We start from the raw sequence: 21807 nt of genomic DNA on the forward strand, positions 1-21807 counted from the left end.
TTGTTCTTATGGGATGTTTTTACTTTGTATGCTGAATGCTTTTAATCTGTACGCCTGTTTAAGGTTGTTATTGACCGTACAATAAACTACTATGAGTGCTTTCCTTAAGGGTGCGGATGTTAAGGTATCTGCCGTCCTGACAAATAATTCTCCATCCGCCAGCGTCTAAATCTGGCCATGAGGTCTTACCTGCTGAACTAATTTTGCATTTGATTAGTTGGGCACTAAAACAAGCAGTGAAGTAGTGTGGCTCACTGGTTAGAGGCGGCAGACCCGAGAGCAGAGGACGGCCCGGGACCAGGGTTCGATTCCCGGTGCGGCAGGTTTCTGGACCAGGGTCAGCGGACTCGATAATTCTCTCGCCTCGGTGCCCACTCTGATCAGCGATCACACTCGGCAACTCTGGGCATTAGCTTGCCTCATCTTCACTAACGGCCCCACCAGACCGCCGGGGATGCCTGGTCTCACCCTGGAGATACCCATTAAGGGACCATCTCTCAGGGAAACCAGGAAGGGTTTCGCAGCGGTCGAAGCGCCTTGGGACCCTACGGGTAAGTAGTGCGCTATATAAATGCCTATACATACAGCACATGTACATTATTTATGCTTCTATCCTAAATTGCTGGGGGAAATTTTAACTAGGGTCACTCAGGTGAGATACAGCATGAGAGGAGATAATGGGTGTAGCGCTACAAGTCATGGCCAGGGTCACTACTATGTATGTTAGATTGGGTAGTATTAAGTACTTTTGTCAGATTAAAAGTATTTTTCTCTAAAAAGACAAGCACTGAGCTGGGCATTGACGTTTGTCTGTTAGTTTATTGAGGTACCGAGCTTGTGCCCCCAATATTATTATTATTTAGCATTTGTACTGCGCAACGAATCATCCCCACAGGGATCTCCTGGCGCACTTGGCTGCATACTACAGCTAGCAAGTGACAGTGTGGCACTTAGAACAGCCAGGTTTTTAGCTGCTTCTTAAACTTCCCGAGAAGCATGTTGCTGCTTACCCTCAATACCCTAGAAGTCAAGTGCAGAAAGACTGTACTTGGACTAGTTTGCAGAACCATAGTAAGACGGACCCCAGGACACCAGTGGCAAACAACCTCAACCACCACTGTTTAGGCCCAGAACCCCGGTCTGCCCTGAGGCGCCCCAAATTGGGTCTGGCAGAAGGTGTTAGTTACTTCATCATCTGTGGAATCCGAGGGTACTAACTTTGAGGAATAATTGCAAGGTATGTCTTTTTATCGGTGTGAAACCCTAGATTTGTCTGTAGAACTTAGTGGGTTTCTGAGCTCAGAGGCTTTGGACCTCAGAGCCTGCACAGAATAAATGCTGTTTGTTTAAGGCATCCTTGTCATTGGTACTCTGGGACAAAGAAGTGCTGATGTCCTACCACTATGTGAGTCAGAAAAAGACTGAGCTAGAGGTGAACGGGTACACAAATTATGGTGAACAGAGTCTCAAAAGGAAGTTGACTTTAGAATAAATTCATACTATTGAAAAGGTGATGTCCCAGAGGAAATGAAAAATAGTATTATCACTGCATATATTACAGTAGAAGACTTTAACAAAGATGCATTAGCTGACATATCCCAAACACATAAGTACAAATGAAAACATCTCCATAAGTTTTACTTAAAGTCATGAAGGGCCTGCAGAATACATCATTACAAAATAGACTGATTGTCTGATCAGCAAACGTAATATTCCAGCTCAGTTGCACATTATTGGAGAATATAATGTAGTCTAAAATGTGCAGCATCATATTCAGGAGGAATATTATAATAACCTAATTTTATAGCACTTTATACCAAAGTTTTCTGTCTCTAAGACCTATAATTAGCCGGTGTTCCTATTGCACAATGAAATGGTCGGATTAAAGGATCAAAAACTAAGATGGTCTAGTTAGATTAAAAACGTGTCACTTGCATGTCACAGCAGATGCTTTGTGAAAAGATTAAGCTGACTCACTGATCCATTGTACAGGAATTATAATAATAATAACTTGTCGTGTTTGTTGCTGTATAACACATTTTTGCTGGCTCAAAATTCTATAAATTAACAGGAGTTGCAAATGCCCAGTTTAAGAATACTCCGTTTAGTCACTATGGATGGATGTTGAAGTGATTACCTGGATTTTAACTCATGACCTGTAGGCGAGACTGAAAAGCAACCGTAATGTACACACACAACCCAGGCATTAAGCAGTGCCACATTATCACGCTGTCAGAAATCCAAAGCAATACAAGACTTGACAATGTTTCTAAGTCAATTTACTTGAGAAATACGTATTTCCTGAAAAGAAAGCAGTGTCTGACTATGCTACAATCAGTGCTGTTTTTGTGTTTTCATTCTAGTATAGAGTACTGGTACCGCTGTATGGATTTGGATGGAGATGGGGTCCTTTCAATGTATGAGATGGAGTATTTCTATGAGGAGCAGTGTGAACGGATGGAAGCCATGGGAATCGAGCCTCTGCCCTTCCACGACTTGCTCTGTCAGACACTGGACCTGGTGAAGCCTGAATGTGAAGGTAAGTAGTTTCTTTTATGACATTTGAGGCGATTTGTATAATGTGATCACTTAGAGTGCTTATTTAAGATACATTACAGCTTACAAGAACTGAAGTAGTGCTATTTTACCACCTTAGAAATGACTAAATGGTCTTCTTTTCACACAGACCTTCAGGACATGGTCTGCTTTTTGCCTGGAAATGTAGCAGCGTATGTTAAAATATCTAAAGTAAACAACATAACAAGGCACAATTCAACAGGAATGTTAAGTTTAGCAAGCCTGAGAGTAATGATTATGTAAAATACATGCGACAAGTGTGGGATGGGACATGACCAATGAACACTGTATGTATGTATTGACTATGTCTTGGAAAACCAATAAAATCTGGTTGGAAAAAAAACATAACAAGGCACAATATTACTCAATGTAATATAACAAATGTAAATCATAATAGATCACAGCACAACAAAACAGCATAACAACCACAGTAGAACACAAAAACATGCTTGTTACTACATGAGCAAAAAAAACACAATAGCACAAAAGGACAGAGGATATCACTTAACAAAAAATGCCTCACACAAAATTGCAACAACAATGTCACGCATTACCACCTTGCATACCAAACAAGGCAGCAGTAGCCTCTTAAGTCAGTAATAAAACTGTCTCTTCCTTCTGACACATGCCTAAGTGGGAATATATGACCATCAGCTGTTGGGTTCCTTTTTACATTGTAATGTGTGAATGTGCCAATCTTTTTCTAAGAGTAGTCTCTCTTTCTGTTTCCTTTACTTAAAAGATTGCCAGATTTTGAGCATGAACAATACATTCTCGGTCCGATGTGGCATCAGCAATGAAAAAACAAACTTGTTTTCTGCTGTTGTGGCATTTCACAGGCAAATAACTGCTTTCTCAGCCCTCACCTTCCTCGCTTCTGGTCTATAGAGATAGGAGGTAAGAAGTGGAAGGTCAGCTGGTGATCCCCCACCTCCCCTGAATCGTGAGAGACCGAAAGGAAGTTGTGAATGATTTATTTAACCACCCTTTTCTTTGCAGAATAAATGTGCTGTGGTGTACTAAAGGGCCATCTCTTTTCCTCCAATATATCAGTGTAGACCCACGTGAGCCAAGGGATTTTTACCAGTTACCAATCGCTTCTATGCGTTTCTGATGCAATGCCCAGCTTGGGGCCTGCCCAGCTGTCTAAGTGAGAGTAACTAGCCTGCTGAGGGAGCAGAGAGAGGGAGGCACGATTACCACTTTCACAAAGATCCACACAAAAAATACCCTGATGTAATAAAATACATATAATATCTAATTATTGTCATGTGAAGAAAGTGACTTCATAAAATAGCTTTGTTAGAAGTGTTGGCGAGTTTATTTACATATTTAAACATGCATTATTCCTTTTACAGAATTTTAGAAAACAATAAAAACAAATTAGCAACTTATTACATGCCCTTTTCCACATTTCTTTTCATAACATTTTATTAAACCTATTTTTATAAAATGTGCATGTTTTTTCAGTTATATTGTCTACATTCAATCAATATTATGCTGGTTAAAATGCATTTCTTTCAGTCCATACAAAGCATTGTTTGCAGAAGGGTGTTCAATAATATTCTGGTGACTACTTGTTTAGGCAGTACTCATCACTTCAAAGAAGCATTCATCAGGACATCACGATTTCATTCCATTTCCACAATATAACGATAAGGAGCAGAAAAGTCAGTTAAGAACTTATTAATTTTTATATAGTTCAATGTCCAGCTATCCTTGTCAGGGAAGTGTCAATATTTTATTATTAACATCAAAATCCCAATACAAGAATCTTTTTTCGTGTCTGACTTTTCAACATTCAGAATCTAGTTGGGAAATATTACATGTACAATACAATTATTTTAAGAGTTGTTAGCTATTCTTGAGAAAATAGGAAACCACCCACTCATGGTTTCTCTTCCCAAGACATCTTTTTATGTTTATTGCTTTTTCAGGCTTTTGGAAGCTTGTCCTTAATCCTCCAACTGACAGATAGAGCAGATGAGACGTGTGACCAATAGTTAGTCAATATTGGGCATGCCCACAGCATGTGTACTAGGTCACCTTCAGATGCGCGACAGCATGGGCCAGCTCATTGGGAACATAGTGTGCAGTTTGTGCAGGGTGAGATAAGCATGATGCAAAATAGTGAATTGGAAAGATTTAAATCTGGAGTTAACCAGGTGCATCCCCCTAAGGCAGAACTCTGGTGGCCTGTAGAACTTAATCCTCCCCGTACCTGTGGAGTCTGTAAGAAACGTAGGTTTTAAATTTGACTCCGCACTTACAGGTAAAGCTCAGATCAGGCATGTCTCCTCCTAGTGCTTCTGGAAACTTAAAACCCTACGAAAGTTTATTCACTATCTTCCTATGGACTGCAGGAAAACGGTGGAGCATGCACTGGTCATATCACAACTGGATTATGCCAACAGGTTGTATTTAGGCCTCCCCGCATATCTGATCAGAAAACTGCAGATCATCCAAAACTCTGCTGCAAGGCTGATCAGGAATGTGCCACTCCATCACCATATCTCCCCCGTTTACGTAGCTTGCATTGGCTACCAGTAAGGAAAATAATAGAATTCAAAGCTCTGACCCCAGCATACAGGTCTTTGAGGGAGAAAGGCCCAAAATATCTGAAACAGAGAATACAGAGATACTCCCAGACTAGAGTCCGAAGATCCAACCTTCAGGAACTGCTGGTAGCCCCAAGGATAACAAAATCCAGAATTGGCGGATGCTCGTTTCAGTAAAAATGGCTGCCATATGGAATTCCCTGCCAGTACACATCAGGAAGGCCAAAACAGAAAGACTATTTAGGAAAACATTGAAAATGTGGACCTTTACTGATCCCCACACATGGCCTAAATCCTGCTGCTGTTGCCGTTACTAGCGCCGGGACACCCCGTCTGAGGTAGCTGTGCGCTCTATAAATGGTAATAACAATAATAATATTAGTTACAGGAAATCCTTGTCCTGTAGGGGACGATTGAGATCGGTTTTCCAGTTGTCCCAGAGGGAGGTCAGAGTGTCTCGTAGATGTTCACAGATGCCCTATAAAGCCATCGGACTAGATGCCGCTCATGTCCCATTGTGTGTATGGCTTGCAGCGGTTTATGTGAAGTGGGTTCGGTACCATCCGTCGCCCAGTGCCTTCGCACATAGCGAATTATGCTCGCATTTGTGAGAAATAGGGTATGCGGTAAATTATGGGAATTTATAAAGTCAGCATGACTTAACAGGGTCCCTTCTATGAAAAGATTGCCGACCATCTCCAACCCTCCTTGTGTTATGGTACAGTACCCCAACAATGACTCTACCAGCACAAGTGGTAAACCCTGATCACGGAAGGTATTCCATTATATCTCCGAAATGTATGCTTTACAGGCTATTTAGCACACCTGCCACCCATCCATACCTTTTACTCTGCCCATCACAATGTCTGGACACGGCTAGACTATTGGCTACTCTCAGCTAACTCTTCACTCTGGGTCACGGATGTCAAATTCTTGCCACAGACCCTATCCAACCATAGTCCTGTCCTCCTCACACTACAGATGCCCTATGGATGTAGCTCGGACTGCACCTGGAGGTTCCATGGCGAGGCCCTTCATGACCATGTCTTACGCAGTGAACTTCATGACTCCATTGTATAATATTTCCCATTGAATTTGGGTACAGTCTAGACACAAGCAACTCTTTAGAAGGCCTTTGAAGCATATATTCGTTGGGTGTGCATATCTAAACACATGGGTATACTCTGCGATATCTGCTCCCAAATGCAACACATTGAAACAGACTTCCGGGATATAGACCTGGCAGTCACTCCACGCCACTCCATTCAATTCTACGCCACTCCAGTCTACGCTTTACCCAACTCGAAAGCCACTCCACTTTACATCATTCCACTCTACGCCACTCCACTGTAAGCTATTTCAAATTGGCTATACTGTACGTCACTACACTCTAGTCTATTTCGCTCTACACTACTCCACTCTATGACACACCATTTTATGCTATTTCACTCTGTGACACTTGACTCTACTCCACTCGACACTATTCCACTCAACACTATTCCACTTTACACCACTCCACTTTAGGCCACTCCACTCTATTCTAATTTACTCTACACCACTCCACTCTATTCTATTCCACTGTACACCTCTCAACTCCACTATACTCTGTAACACTCCACTTAACAACACTTAACACTCCATTTGACGACACTACAGTATACAATTTGAAACACTTTTTTATTAAAATATAAAAACCATTGAAATTCAATAAAAAAACAAAGGTTAAAACATAAGTCAAAGTCAAAATAACTTTATTTCGGATATATTGCAATCCATAAAAGTGCGATACATTATACATTTCATTTAAAAAAAACATCACAAAGTTACAAAGACAATATAAAATAAGTACATAAGACATATGAATTTCTTGACAGAGTGAGTAACCAAGATCGGTACAGACAAAGTGCAAGTGCAAGTCGAGCCCATATGCAATAGTGCAAAAAGGTACTTCAGGCAGGAAATCACAGTTATTCATCTAAGCATTTTCTTATTCTCACAGATAATTTTAGATATTCTAACACCTGGAGAACACAGTCAGAATGCAATAGCTGTAAATATACAAGAGCGGGTCTGATTTGTTTAAAATTTAATTTTCTTAAAAGAGTAACAAGATACCGCCTGCGGGGATATTCATAAAATGTGCATAAAAATATAAAATGCAGCATGTCCTGTGGAGACTTCCCGTCGCAGCCACAGGGTGCTGCCGATTTTTTAAAAATGTCCAACTTTGGTCTAATTAAAATGTGGTGGAAGATGTTGAATCTAAATCGGGTCAGCAGAAACTTGTCATGGGAGGTAAAGGAGCCTGTTAGATACATTTCCATAGTGTCACATGTTCTCAACATAATGTACTTTCTAACATTTGGTTTCATGAGCTCCACTTCATCTCTTAGGGCACTGCGATTCATAAAAAAAGCCCTCTTAATTACTGCAACATCACCCTTGACTATATCCCCCGGATTTTCAAACAAATTTGGGCGCCCTAGCTTCAAAAATTGGGACTTCAGATATTTGAGCCAGGGTACACACATGGCATAATCCATTGAAACAAGATCTTCCAGTATCTGGTGGGTTAAGGGTATATCCTGGCTTAACCATAATTTAATCCAGCATAACAGTGGTTTCAAACCGACAATGTCTGAGACATACTGACAGCCAAGCTCTTCATGTACAGCTAAGTTCGGTGTACTACCTGGGACACACAGCAAGCGCTTTAAGAAGTTATTTTCGGCTATTTGTATTTGTTCACCATTTGTATAGCCCCATATCTCACTGCCGTATACTGCGGTGGATATGGATTTAGCACTATATAGTTGCATCATGGCAACCATCGGCTTTTTCCCCAATTTACTGGCAAAATTAAAAATCGAGGCATTCACTCTGGTCATTTCACCCTTCTTTCTGGCCAGATGTGGAGCCCAGTTGAGCTTAGTATCAAATAAAACACCCAAATATGAAAATGTATTAGTAACAGGGATCACAACATCATTTAATTTAAAAACAAACTTCTTTTTTGGTTGACGGCCAACATGCATAATGTAAGATTTCGAGTTATTGACCATAAGATCCCTGTCAGACATAAAGTTATTAAAAGCATTCAGCAGTGCTTGAAGACCCTTCTCTGTTCGTGATATTAAAACCGCGTCATCCGCGTATAGAAGCAAGGGAATGCCCCTCTCTCCTGCTCTTGGACAATCTGATTTTATCTCTTGCAATGCAGACTCTAGGTCGTTTATATAAAAATTAAAAAGAAATGGGGCCAGAATACACCCCTGCCGTACTCCTTTGTTGGTGCTAAACTTGCCTGTGGTTTCCCCATTCACTGAGAACCTCACATTGGCTTTTGTATCATTGTGTAGGTCCGCAAGGAAATCCACAATCCCCCTGTCAACGCCTTTGTCCCTCATGGTCTGCCATAGCCTCCCCCTGTTGACACAGTCGAAGGCTGACGACAGATCCATGAAGGCTAAGTGAATTACTCCCTTTTGAACAACAGTGTATTTGTTCAAGATAAGAAACAGATTAAGGCACTGAGTTATGGTAGAGCGGCCTTCACAGAAACCATATTGGCAAGTTGACATAATGTTATTATCAGTCGCCCAGCTTACTAGACGTTGAAGTAGAACTCTCCCCATAATTTTAACCAGCGAATCGATAAGGGATATTGGTCGATAACAAAGAGGACTTCCCCTGTCGCCTTTCTTGAAGATAGGGACTATAGTTGATAATCCCCACGTTTCCGGACAGCCTACCCTGGCCGCAGCATTAAATACAGCAGTCAGAATTGGAGCCCAGAAAGCTGGATCATATTTATAAAGGTCCGGCGGAATTCCATCAGGACCTGGTGCTTTATTGGCTGTAAGACCCAAGATGGCAACCCGAACCTCGCTTATTTCAAATGTTATGTTACTGCTCCCCACAAGTGGGGCTGGAGCACTAGTACCAGCACCCTCTAGAAAGTACAGGCTTTTGAAGTGGCTTTCCCATTCTGCTTTAGTTATGCAGCAAGCAAGTTCATTACAGGGGTCATCGGTTAAAAAAGGTTTTTTAACCATTGCCCAGAACTTGGTGCTGCTCTTCAGGGTGGAGGGATCAAGTAATTCCTGCCAAGCCTCCTTCCTAAGGAGCTCCTTACGGGCGATGGTAATAGCCTTATATTCTTTCCTGCAGGCCTTTACCTCCTCCCGGTTCCTCGGTGAGGCTGACAAGGCAATCCTTAGGTTGCGAGCAGCTTTGGTGCAGTCATGGCTGAACCATTTCGGGCCTGTTTTAGCCTGATTTTTATTAGGGACAGTAAGAAGCGCTGACACCTTCTCCGACACATTTTGAAAGGATTCTAGTACTAGCCTGGGGTCATCCCCCTCAATCATGCAAACTTTAATCTCCTCTGTACAGCTCTCCACAATATTTTTGTAGAGGATATCCGCAGATTCCAATGACCATTTTAACCTCCTCCTGCCGTCAGTTGTTCCCAAGCTACCTTGAGAAATGGTCTTATTTCCCTTCTTTGCCCAGGGACATTTCAAGCAGATTGTTAAGGGATTATGGTCACTGAACTCGCTCGAGACAATGCAAAAAGAGTCTAAAAAATTTTGCATCGTCCGAGAGGCCAGTATATGGTCTATAAAGGTACCCCTACCATGTCCCTTAAAAGTTGGGGTATCAAAACAATACAACGGGTCTTTAAAAGACAGCCCCAAAGAGAGGTCAAGATCATCCATCAGATTGTTACACAATTCCCCCTCCTTGGTGTGTTCCATATGGAGATAACATGCACGTTCACAGAACATTTCAGGTAAGCTTTTATGTAAAGGATCTATACAGGGATGTAAATTAAAATCCCCCATAATCAGCAGGTTATGGCCTAGGTCTTTCATATTATTAGAAACAAAAGAATGTAGGAAACAAATATCATTCCTAACCTCACTGTCGTAGATAGCATTGTAAAAATTCACCAGACCCACACTGACATTTCCTCCGGATAAGACCAAGCCCAATACACCTGTGTGCTTGGCTTCAACTCTGCGTACTCCGCAAGGTAATAGTATTGAAATAAAAATTACCAGGCCCCCCTTCGGCCTACCCCTTAAAGATGGCAAAGCGGGTACATAAAATGACTTGTATCCTTCCAAAAAGAGGTTACAGCCCACCTCCCAGGTTTCTTGTAGGCAGATAATCGAAAACTGTTTGATGTAGATCACCCAATTTTCATCACACATTTTCGCCGCAAGACCTGCAATATTCCAGGAAATAGCTTGGCATGCTGGGTTAGTAACCTCCGGAATATCTGAGATTATGTTTGTAAGTTCACCTGTAGCCACAGTATCCTGAGCCGCAGGTGCCATCCGTCAGTCGCACATTTCAAGGCCAGATAGTGCTTCATACCTGTTCTGTATAGTTAGATCCGTGCCGTATCGATAGGGGCCAACACTATTACTCCTGTTATAAACATCAATGGGTCCAGCTGACCTACAAGGATTCATGATGTTATAAAAGAATTGAGAATCTTGAACAGGGGTGTAAGGTTCAAATGCCCGCCTGGATAAGCTCTGTTGTGGTGTAGGTTTACAGAGATGCGCATAAAAATAGCCTAGCGGGCGTACACAGATACTGTTTTCATTATAAACCAGTGAAGAAGCTCTCAAGAGAACAGTCGCCACATGCTGAGGATGTTTAAAATTAATGACTATACAGTCACCAGAGCTAGATTTTCTAGAGGGTCCCACCCAATTCACACGTCTAACTACCATGATCTGGTCCGAATATGCTATGGGAAAACCACAATTTTTGTTAAGCCAAGCTACAGTCTTGTTTTTCAAGGAACTATGGGACTCATCATAAGGAGATGCAGGATGTGTGCCGCAAGGAGGGACATTAGTTAGTACTGCCACATACGGAGCACAATCAGGTGGTAGGTTTAAGTAGCGATTGTGCCTTGGGTGACTAAGGGTTCTACTGTTTTGAGGTGTTGTAGATAGTTGTGGTTGCGGAGCTGGTTGCGGAGCTGATACTACTGGGGTATCCAATATGTTGGATCTATCAGGCTCCGCTGGTACCACTATAACAGTATTCCCCCTATCCCTATCCTTGATCCGTGTGTCATTGGCTTTATCAGATTCTTTCCCTTTCCCCCCACTGTGAACTGAACCACCAAATGTTGCAGTCTTATGTGATGATAAGAGACCACCCAGCCTTATAACTTCCTTTGCTAAATTGTCAATCTTGTTAGTTAAAGGCTTGATAAGCTCTTCAATTTTTGATGTTAATGAAGCTTCAAGATTTTTTAATAAAGAGGCAAGCAAGTCAGAATTTTGATGAGCCCCATTACCATTAATGCCCGTAAAGACAAAAGGGGTTATAGCAGCAGGGCCACTAGTCATCTTCCCATCCTTTTTTTTTACCCTTGGAGTTATTAGGTTTACCATTATCTTTTTGAGATACTGTTCTACATGTTCTCAGGGGCCTATTTTCAGGTTGGGTTACAGTTTGGATCTCATTCAAAACATCGGTGTCGTCCATTAGCTGTACTGGTGGCTCGGCATAGACCTCAACACTTACTGAGATGGGCACAAGGGGGTCAATAGTAATGAGATCAGTAATGTTAGCAACAGGATCTATGGGTGGAGTAATATCAGGGGGTGTTTCTAGTGAGTCCCCTGTCATAATGGCCTTCCCCAACGATGCACGTCTGTTATGGTTAATTTGGTTTACTTTCCTAACCAAAAAATTATCCAGTGACGCTGGGCCTACCTTAACCTTGTCAGATTTGGGTTTGGACATCATAAGCAGTGAGGCTGTCAAAATACACACTAGCGTGCTCACTCACGATCAAGTAATCAAGTAATAACAACAATAGTAACAAATTATAAAAGTAGAATTCTTACGTGCACACAGCACGATGACAGTCAGAATTGGGCGCTACAGGGTCCCTGGCCCAGTCCAGTCTCCTCAGGCCTCTGAGGGCCACAGAGGGCCCGCCCTTTGCCCGGGCTTAGCCCCGGGCGCTCCCGCGCGCGACTCGCGGGGGCGAGAGGGAGGTCAGCGTTATCTAGCGCCTCCGGGCGCTTCCAGCGCGTCACAGGCGCGCCGCCCCTAAGGCTGCTGGGGGCTGTAGTGCGGCGTGTTGTCCAGCGCACCTCCGCCGGTTTCTCTCAATGCCGCCGTTCCCCTCACGGCTCTGGTCCGCCCGATGGCGTGCAGGTAATGTGCTCGCGCTTGCTGGTGTTCCCCCACTGTGCTCCTGGGAGGTCAGCGTTATCTAGCGCCTCCGGGCGCTTCCAGCGCGTCACAGGCGCGCCGCCCCTAAGGCTGCTGGGGGCTGTAGTGCGGCGTGTTGTCCAGCGCACCTCCGCCGGTTTCTCTCAATGCCGCCGTTCCCCTCACGGCTCTGGTCCGCCCGATGGCGTGCAGGTAATGTGCTCGCGCTTGCTGGTGTTCCCCCACTGTGCTCCTGGGAGGTCAGCGTTATCTAGCGCCTCCGGGCGCTTCCAGCGCGTCACAGGCGCGCCGCCCCTAAGGCTGCTGGGGGCTGTAGTGCGGCGTGTTGTCCAGCGCACCTCCGCCGGTTTCTCTCAATGCCGCCGTTCCCCTCACGGCTCTGGTCCGCCCGATGGCGTGCAGGTAATGTGCTCGCGCTTGCTGGTGTTCCCCCACTGTGCTCCTGGGAGGTCAGCGTTATCTAGCGCCTCCGGGCGCTTCCAGCGCGTCACAGGCGCGCCGCCCCTAAGGCTGCTGGGGGCTGTAGTGCGGCGTGTTGTCCAGCGCACCTCCGCCGGTTTCTCTCAATGCCGCCGTTCCCCTCACGGCTCTGGTCCGCCCGATGGCGTGCAGGTAATGTGCTCGCGCTTGCTGGTGTTCCCCCACTGTGCTCCTGGGAGGTCAGCGTTATCTAGCGCCTCCGGGCGCTTCCAGCGCGTCACAGGCGCGCCGCCCCTAAGGCTGCTGGGGGCTGTAGTGCGGCGTGTTGTCCAGCGCACCTCCGCCGGTTTCTCTCAATGCCGCCGTTCCCCTCACGGCTCTGGTCCGCCCGATGGCGTGCAGGTAATGTGCTCGCGCTTGCTGGTGTTCTGCATAGTTATAGTTAGGAAAACTGGATATATTGTTCCTATACAAAACAAACTTAAACTATGCACTCCTAAGAAATTCTGAAGTTATAGTTATTCTGGATATGTGCTTCCAATGAAACATTAGTTGCATCCCCTGGTGCACACCTGTAATTTCCTTGATGTGAGTCAAGGATTCCTTTCAAAATATATAAAACAACGTTTCTAGAATATTTCAAATTCCGTTTATTTAAACATCCATTTTAATGTTTTGTATTTTTTCTATATGAAATTGATTTCATTCCATATGATAAGTTCAAAAATGTATTCAATTGACATCATAGCTTCTCATTTGTCCTGCATTTCGGGCAATATCTGCCCTTCATCAGGGAGCATGTGCTAGAAATTGAACAAAAGTATATTCACAATTACACTGGCATCCTCCAAGGAAAACATAAATAAATATAACCAAAGTATGACAAGGGGTGTGGTTCACTGCATGCATCTGTGCCGTATTAACTGTGCTCGTGAATTGTGTGCCCGACATTTTGTTAATAAAAGTGCAGTGCTGAATGAAAAATACATGTCAAAGGGGAAATGGGTGTCTGCCACATTCGGAAAGGTTAGCGTGTGACGAATAATTCATAAAGCTGAAAGGTGAAAATTAAAAAAAAAACGGTAAAGCAGAAAGTGGAGCAAGCGCTGTCCGTGTTGATAACACAGAAGAAATGGTTCTAGACTTACTGTCAAGACGCGTAGCGTCTCTTGCCTCTGCGGGTTCGCGTGTGTAGGGTACGCGGCATATGTCTTGGTGGCGGCTGAAAAAGCTACTTCCTCATAGGAGAGTAGTTTTAGTTACACCATCATTGTATCATTTACGAACCACCTTAAACGTATTATAACTCGCGCACTTCCATATAAAGTATAGTGAACTCGGTAGCCACACTACATTAACTATAACTCACGCCTTCTACATGCACTGCTTATGCCCTTCCATATATAACATCACATATTTCTTATATTACATCACATAGCATGTGAAATTATAGCATTTATAACAGCACTTATGACATTGCTAATCACATCATTTGGGAGGACACAGTGCATGGTAAAGTGTTGTGCTATAGTTAATGTAGTGTGGTTACCAAGTTCACTACACTGTATGGAGGTGCAAGAGTTAAAATAATTTTAAGGTGGTGCGTAAATAATACATTTAAGGTATAACTTAGAACTTCTAGTATGTATGTATTTTAACTTAGATTTGTAAAGAATAAATAGTGATATTAATTTAAAATTGGTGAGAAAATATAAATTTAGTATTTCTAATGTTTGTTAAGTTTGGTTTGTACAGAAACAAACAGTTTTCTTAACTATAACTACATTTTAACCTTTGGTTTTTACATTGGAGAGAAAAAGAAAAAAAAAAAAAAAATATATATATATATATATATATATATATATATATATATATACACACGTTTGAGAAAGCGCTTCAAATGTAGTTGTGAAGCTCGTTTGGAACACTGCCTCATGATTCAGCACGCTAACTTTAAATCACTGCACCTCTAAATAAGTAGAGTAGTTTATAAAATGTCTTTTGTGTTACATTCCTTCCAGGCAAGATAACTCTGCGTGACCTGAAGAGATGCAGGATGGCGCATATATTTTACGACACATGCTTCAACCTCGAAAAGTACTTGGACCATGAACAGCGGGATCCCTTTGCAGTGCAGAAGGTATGTCAGGGAGTAGTGGATAGAACAAGATGAGAGATACTTGAAGCAAGGCGGATGTTTTGAGAGCAATGTTATTAAGATAAAAAGGGACAGGAAAATTGGGAGAAAGTTGGTGTTGGAGAGGAAAATAAAACAAATGGGTCAAACTTTTGCTTGAATCTTGAAAATGTTTGTTGAAAAACGTTGTCACTAAGCACTGAATCTAAACAGCAGGTGTCACAAAGGCTTGTCCGTCACTATAATTCGCATATCACTGGAAGTGTCAAGGTGATAAATGCTCTCATTTGACATTATTGACAGCGGAGGTGAGTGACAACAATGTTTTAAATTAATTTTGTAATACTTGAATGGAAGCTAAAACAAACAAAATTCCTTAAGATAAAGCAGGCCTTTCACTAACGTCATTCAATGCTGATTCCAGCATTTCTTGTGGTCGTCGACTTGAAGGACGGGAAGACCTCGTCATTCTCAAATTCTTGGCTAATGTTTTATGTTGGTTGACACTTTGGCTCCAACTGGGCAGTTCTTGGATCTTGCCTGTTTAATTCCTTTTCTGACCTGCTGGTCAGGTGATTTTCTAACCATAGCCTTTCAGATAACCTGTTTTTCACATCTTTAAAATGAAGCAGACAGCAAATTACTTCTTGTTGAAAAATGCACTTTGGAAACTGTGATAGGATTTTATGCGTCTGAAATAAAGAAAGAGGTTAGAAATATAGAAAGATTAAAGCATTTCCCTTCTCAAGGTTTTATCATCAATAATGTCCTAGTTTTAATGCATTTGGTGACCCTATTAGACTGAATGCACTTACTATGGGATTTTGCAGTACTAAGTAGAGAGAGAATCAGAATTCATTGTTGCAACAATGGAACCTAGTTTTAAAAAGAGATTTAGATCTAACAGGTACATTCACCTAGTGTATTAGTCACAGAACTACTGTCCACTTCTAGTGTTTTATTCTCTCACTTTTGCAGTGAAGCCACATCATGCTCTGAAAAGAAACGTATTAGACCGGATAATTTGTGAAATGTGAACTTCCTGATGGTTGTAACAGAAAGGAGCTTAACTATGACTAAAATATTACTTTTATTTAATCACATTTCATCTTTTACCTCATGTGACACAGGATGTTGAAAATGATGGTCCTGAACCCTCTGACTGGGACAGGTATGCTGCAGAGGAGTATGAGATCCTGGTAGCAGAGGAGTCGGCCAATGATCAATTACAAGAGGGGTAAGTGTATATTTCATTCATTAATTCTTCCCACCATGCACCAACTTAATGGTAGCTAGATAATCAACTCATTACCAGAATTCTCATATAAGCCTAAAGTTGCACAAATACAATGTGTATTTGTATTTGGGTTTTTATACAGTGTCAATCTCGTCTTGGCATTATGAGATTGATACAGATTGTCCCAAATGCAGATCTAGATATTACAGGGCGATATTTTTTCAACGTTCAGTCTCTCAAAACATAACATTGCAAGGGGGTATGAAGTGATGACATATTCTATAAGCAGGTCTCCGCAAAAGCTCTTCTGCCTAGGCAGATCTTCACAAAAGGAGCTACTCCATGAACTTTGAAGTGCTTGATGGAAGCAGACAGCCAGTGATATCCCAGTCAAAGCATGAATGTAGTTTAGAGAATTTGTAGATATGTCCGTAGATATCGTGCACGTGAACACTGCCTCCTTACCACATTACTACATTTTTTTGGGGAGGGGAGGCATGTTTCAAAGGACCAGATAATTCAGGGTCTTGCAAGTTATTCCCTAATTCGAGAATTTTAACTCCTATACACAGTAAACTTACTGGATGTTATTCTGCCAAAATCGTTAATTCTGGCCTGGTATCCCCAACTTGTTAAAGGGGAACATGTAATTGGGGTATGAGACTCTTCTTGGGGCTTTTCCAAAATGTATCCCTGAAGGCCTCATTACGGGTGCCTCTGTAATTCCAGTGGAGCGTGCAATGGCATTACTAGCCTCATCAAGATTACAATTTTTGGTATTGTGGTAGTACCTCACTGCGCTGGTTTCTGCCTGCACGCTTTTTGCTGGGTAAAACCTTGTGTACATTGACCAGGCAGACTGCACTCATTGGAAGTTGGAACACCATAGAAGAGTAGAACGCCAGTGCTTTAAATGGGCAGGTACTATCAGGTACTCAGTATTTGCACTTCTTTCATTTGGAAGGGATAGTGCCTGCACTTCTCAGCACTGCTTTAAAGCTATTAATTGGAGAATACCTGCACTTCTCAACAGCAACGTGGTACTCTGGGAGAAGGAGATGGATTTCAGTATTTCCATTTCAAGCACTGGAGGAAACAGGAGGCATTGTCATCGTATTGCCTTTTACGTGGTCCGAAACTCAGATTGGTCTGTTAAATACACAGTAAGGTAATACCTCTGCTGTGGAATACGTGTTAAATAGGTGTGCAATTTCCACCCGGTATTGCGTGGTGCTAGAATGAGTGTGTCCTTGTGTTCAGAGGTGCAGTACTCAAAGCGAAAGAGGGCTGCTTGATGCACTGCGTGTCTCTAGGCACTTCCAATGGCTTTTTGTTAAAATACTTTTTTTTACGTTGATGTTCGTGGATTCTACAATATTGTGAAATGGCAAATAAACAAATATAAATATTTGGTTCCGATTTTGAAGGATAAAGTAGAATACACTGTATTGCGCTGAAAGCGATGTTGCCATATTCGTTTAATATATTCTCAAAACGAATTGCCTTTGCCTTACTAGCTCCTTTGAAGATGACTACGAAGCCGATGAACTAATTTCTAATTCCGAAAATGGAAGCAAGATGGATGCAATAGTCATCTCTGATCTCTCAGCATAACGAGGAAGAAAACAGGAGAAGGTCCAGTTGCTGGACAACCAGACTAAACAACGACTGAGATTCGCTAAGGACTGTCCACTGCCCTGTTTGACAAATTTATGGACTTTCCTTTCTAGTTTGTTTTTTTCTGATGGCAAGATGTTTTTTTTCTATTCTACAAATAATATAACGACTATATTCCCTAAATATATGTGCCTGCAGTATACTTGGCTTCATCAAAATCCACATCCACAAAGGCTTTGTGCAATATGTCTTAAATGCCGTGTATTTGTGTAAATGTTTAAGCCCTCTTTTAGAAAATGTTACTGCATCCCACTTTCGGTTTAAATTATTATTCTATTAATGCTTTCTATTTCTAGATGTAAAATGCTGTTTAGATTGTAAATATGAATTGGGAATTTTCACATATAGAACAAGCCTCTTCTGATTCATGTCAGCTGAGAGAATAAGTGGGACTTGTTGATATTGCCCGAAATGAACAGATTCCCTTCATGATGTAGTCACTGATAGTCAATTTCCAGACACTGAGCCCCCTGGTCTGAATGTTTTTTTCGTATAGGAAATTATCCCTTAAATTACTTCCAGAAATGTAAATAAAATATTGTTATTTATTTATAGCAGAGTGCCAATATTTAACTTCCGCCAATTTGTTTTTACATATATTGAAAACGAGGCCCAGCGTGATACAGTGATTTGCCTCCAGTCATAAAATGGTTATGGGGGAAACCAGTATTAGAACTCGGATATACAGGTTCTACAATTGCCTTAGATGATAACCAATTATCCTCCCTCCCCCGCCATCCAGTCAGAAATTAGGGTACGGAATTGAATTAGTTAAGTTATGACCTGTACTATGATATTCTCTCTAATTTGCTCACTTAGACTCTTTCCAGTGTTTTTCAAGGAAATCCCATACTTTTTTTTGCTGCTTGTATCAGATATTGAAATCATCTCACCTATCTTCGTTACTTTAGTGAAGCTAGGCAACGCATCGTCTTCCTGTACCATCGTCCATTATTAGATCCTCTTCTCAATCAGTATTTCTCCATTTTCTGTCAGCACCTGCTTTCCTTTACTCTTACGGAAATGTTCATGCTCTAACACACAAGCAAACCAAACCCCCATCTTTTTGAAATGCAGATATTACTAATCTACTCTCTTTTGTGAGAGGTCACACACTACTTGAAGACTGTCCTTCCTACCTTTACATGCCATTTACTCATGGCAGCCAGGAGTCCAACATCTCCTTCAACCACATACCTATGTTCTTCTTACCCTCCTAGAAGATGTTGTGTGCTTGGGTCAGTCGGTTGTTCTTTACTAACGAGTGAGTGCATAATTTTGGCTGTAGTGTCCAGTTAGAGCTCTAACAAACCTAGCTGACGTATGTGGTTTACCAATTAACTTATTATTTTTTGTGCTACCTTGTGTTGTCCTTTTCTCCAACGAAAACATCCACAGTAATTTGACAGTACTGCTTTTAAATATGGGAAATGTAGTCATGTCTTCACTATAACTTACGCAGAATAACCTAATTAACATATCCACTGACTCTGGATAAACATTTAGGCAATAACCATCATTCTAAAAGTGCATTTTCCTCCCACAGTTCACCCGGGTTAGTTTCCTTGATAGTAATATATATTTTTTTCATGCAGTTACAATCAGTAGTGTTCCACCTTTTAAGAACTGGAGGTAAACATTCATCATTATTCAAAGTCTACTCCAAGTTCTAATCACGTGCTGCAGTAATGACAATCATGCACAATTGATACCTAGGTGAAAATGTAGAGGGTTGGACTAAAAAAACAAAGAAGCACTGTTGAATGTAGTGTTTCTTGTGCTCATAAGGAATGGTGCAAGTGCAAGCCATAGCTAAGAAAGACAAATCTTTTTTCTAAAGCATGGTCTCAGGTTTCTATTTTGCATGCAAAGGAATTATTGTTCTCATCAGTAAGAATACCTAAAGGGGAAACGGTGCCTAAACTTTCCAGCGTATTATTTCCCTCTCCTATCATCTCTGCTTAGAATGCTATTCTAAATTCCGGAATGTCAGCAATAAAAGGGATAGCAATGATAACCATCAGTGAGCCCACGATATAGCTATCTGCCTTCTGTAGCAGTCTTTTATGTAAACCATACCCAATATTGGTGACTTCTTTCATGAAAGTCTTATGAAAATAAGTTACTTGGGACAGTTTTTTAGTACTGTTATCAAAAATAAAATGTAACCATTATTATTTCAGTGTTTTGAGATCCTCAAGTTGGGGTGATATACCTTGTGATATCCCAAAGGTTAAGGTCAGGGTGAAACAATATTTAGTACGCTAAGTACCAAAATGTTAGCATTTAAAAAAATCTATGCTACATCTACCATTTTGAAAGGTTTGATACTACCACATTTGGTACAGTCTTACTGAATTTTATCATTCAATGTAGGGCACGTTAAAATTGAGTTCATCTTTCTTTTACCTCTCACGTTGGTTTGCCATTGTTGTCACTACATAAATTCTGGCTGGGATAAAGCCATTGAACTTGTATGTGCATCAAGAAACGGGTGGATGTCTGCCGCACACACCTGACTGTGGTTGTTCTTTAGATTTACTAGTTCTTTAGTGAATATCTATCTAAAGTGCAAGCTCAGGAAGATTGCTCTCCCATGTGCTTGCTCCCTGAGCTACAGGTTAAAAGGAATTAACAGAAACAAAATTAGGTGTGTAATTTTCAGTCAACCCAAGATGCGTAATCCTAGGAATGCTAAAAATAAGGGTGCACTATCAATTTAAATGTCCAGTTAGTGCACACTGTACTGTACCATCTATTTATTAGCAACCAGTAACAGGCGACCTTAAGCTACGTGCCTCTCAGCATTACAAATGCTTAATCCACTACCCTTTTGTCGAGTACTTCAAATGGTCTAAAAAAAAAAAAGAAACACGTTTTTGCAAACTGTTAGCTTTTCTGTGACTAGCTCTATTTTGTAGAATTAGTGTTCAAATTTAGGGGCAGATTTATCAAGACTTTGCACCACATTGGGTCACTTTACTGTGGTGCAAAGTCTTAATAGGGTATTTACTTTCCTATGCAAAACTTATTTTTGCACAGGAAAAGTGGCCTTTTCAATTTTACTGCCAATAGCTCTTTATGCTACTTTGTATCAAAGGGGCATTCCATGGGCTGTACTTAGGCATTCCAGCACAACCACCTGTATTGTTTGCTGCAATGCCCTATTTGCTAAAATTGTTTGACTGGGCTATGCGTCTAAAAATAACATCCTTGAGGCAGGTGCGAAGTTAGAGAAATTGTTTTTTTCTCCTACCATTTAACACATTGGATGGGTGCTACACTAGTATAGAGAACACATCCAGTATGTTGAATGTTTTCAAGTTTGTCTAGTCATAGGATTTTGTTTCGGAAGGATACTCTTTCAGTACAAAACCTATTCTAGACATCACACACAGACCTTTACACTATGGTGTAACTGTATCTGTATGGCACTAGACAGCCTGTTAGTGGACCGGTGCAGGGAAACAGAGCAAATAATGCTTTGAGCTACTTTTTCCCCCAAGCGAAGCACAATAAATTAGTAAATCTGCCCATTCAAGTTTTACCGTGCTCTTATTGTTTCCCACTGGTGGCACATAGTGCACATCAGCTACCGACAAATATAAATTGAGCAGAGCAGGTTTCACCTAAGGTTGGTAGGCCCAGAACCAGATGGGAAGTGGTCGGAGAACATTCAGGAAGATTTGATGAGAAATGTATTCAAAAGAAATAGTATATTTTTATATCAATTTTATAAAAATGTTTTTCAGGTGAGCCTTGTCCATTTTTGATAAAACCAAATTGCGGGTGCAAGGACACAAAAATGTTTGGTAAATTATGCCCTAAAGCCAGATGTTCTTCAGAACAGCTCTGGCATATACCGGTGTCACTGTGATGAGTAAGGCTAAATAAGTGGCGCATTTGTTAGACGGGTTAGAGCAACTTTTTCTTTATCATGTGTTTTTTTTCCCCAGCAGCCCTTATTGTATGCAGATCTTTAT

General features: G+C 41.5%; 1 protein-coding gene across 3 annotated transcripts in view; it reads left to right on the forward strand.

The window, feature by feature from the left end:
• PPP2R3A (protein phosphatase 2 regulatory subunit B''alpha) overlaps window positions 1–20696 on the forward strand; it is a 1213285-nt gene extending 1192589 nt beyond the window's left edge. For all 3 annotated transcript variants that reach the window (XM_086943861.1, XM_086943862.1, XM_086943863.1), the window contains 4 exons: window positions 2364–2539; window positions 14795–14913; window positions 16041–16147; window positions 17665–20696. In XM_086943861.1, the coding sequence (XP_086799987.1) occupies window positions 2364–2539; window positions 14795–14913; window positions 16041–16147; window positions 17665–17761 (499 nt within the window). In that variant the 3' untranslated portion in view covers window positions 17762–20696. The remainder of the gene's footprint in view (window positions 1–2363; window positions 2540–14794; window positions 14914–16040; window positions 16148–17664) is intronic.
• The last annotated feature ends 1111 nt before the right edge of the window (window positions 20697–21807 follow it).

The sequence above is a fragment of the Lissotriton vulgaris genome, chromosome 11 (genome assembly GCF_964263255.1).
Source record: "Lissotriton vulgaris chromosome 11, aLisVul1.2, whole genome shotgun sequence".
NCBI classification, from domain to species: domain Eukaryota; kingdom Metazoa; phylum Chordata; class Amphibia; order Caudata; family Salamandridae; genus Lissotriton; species Lissotriton vulgaris.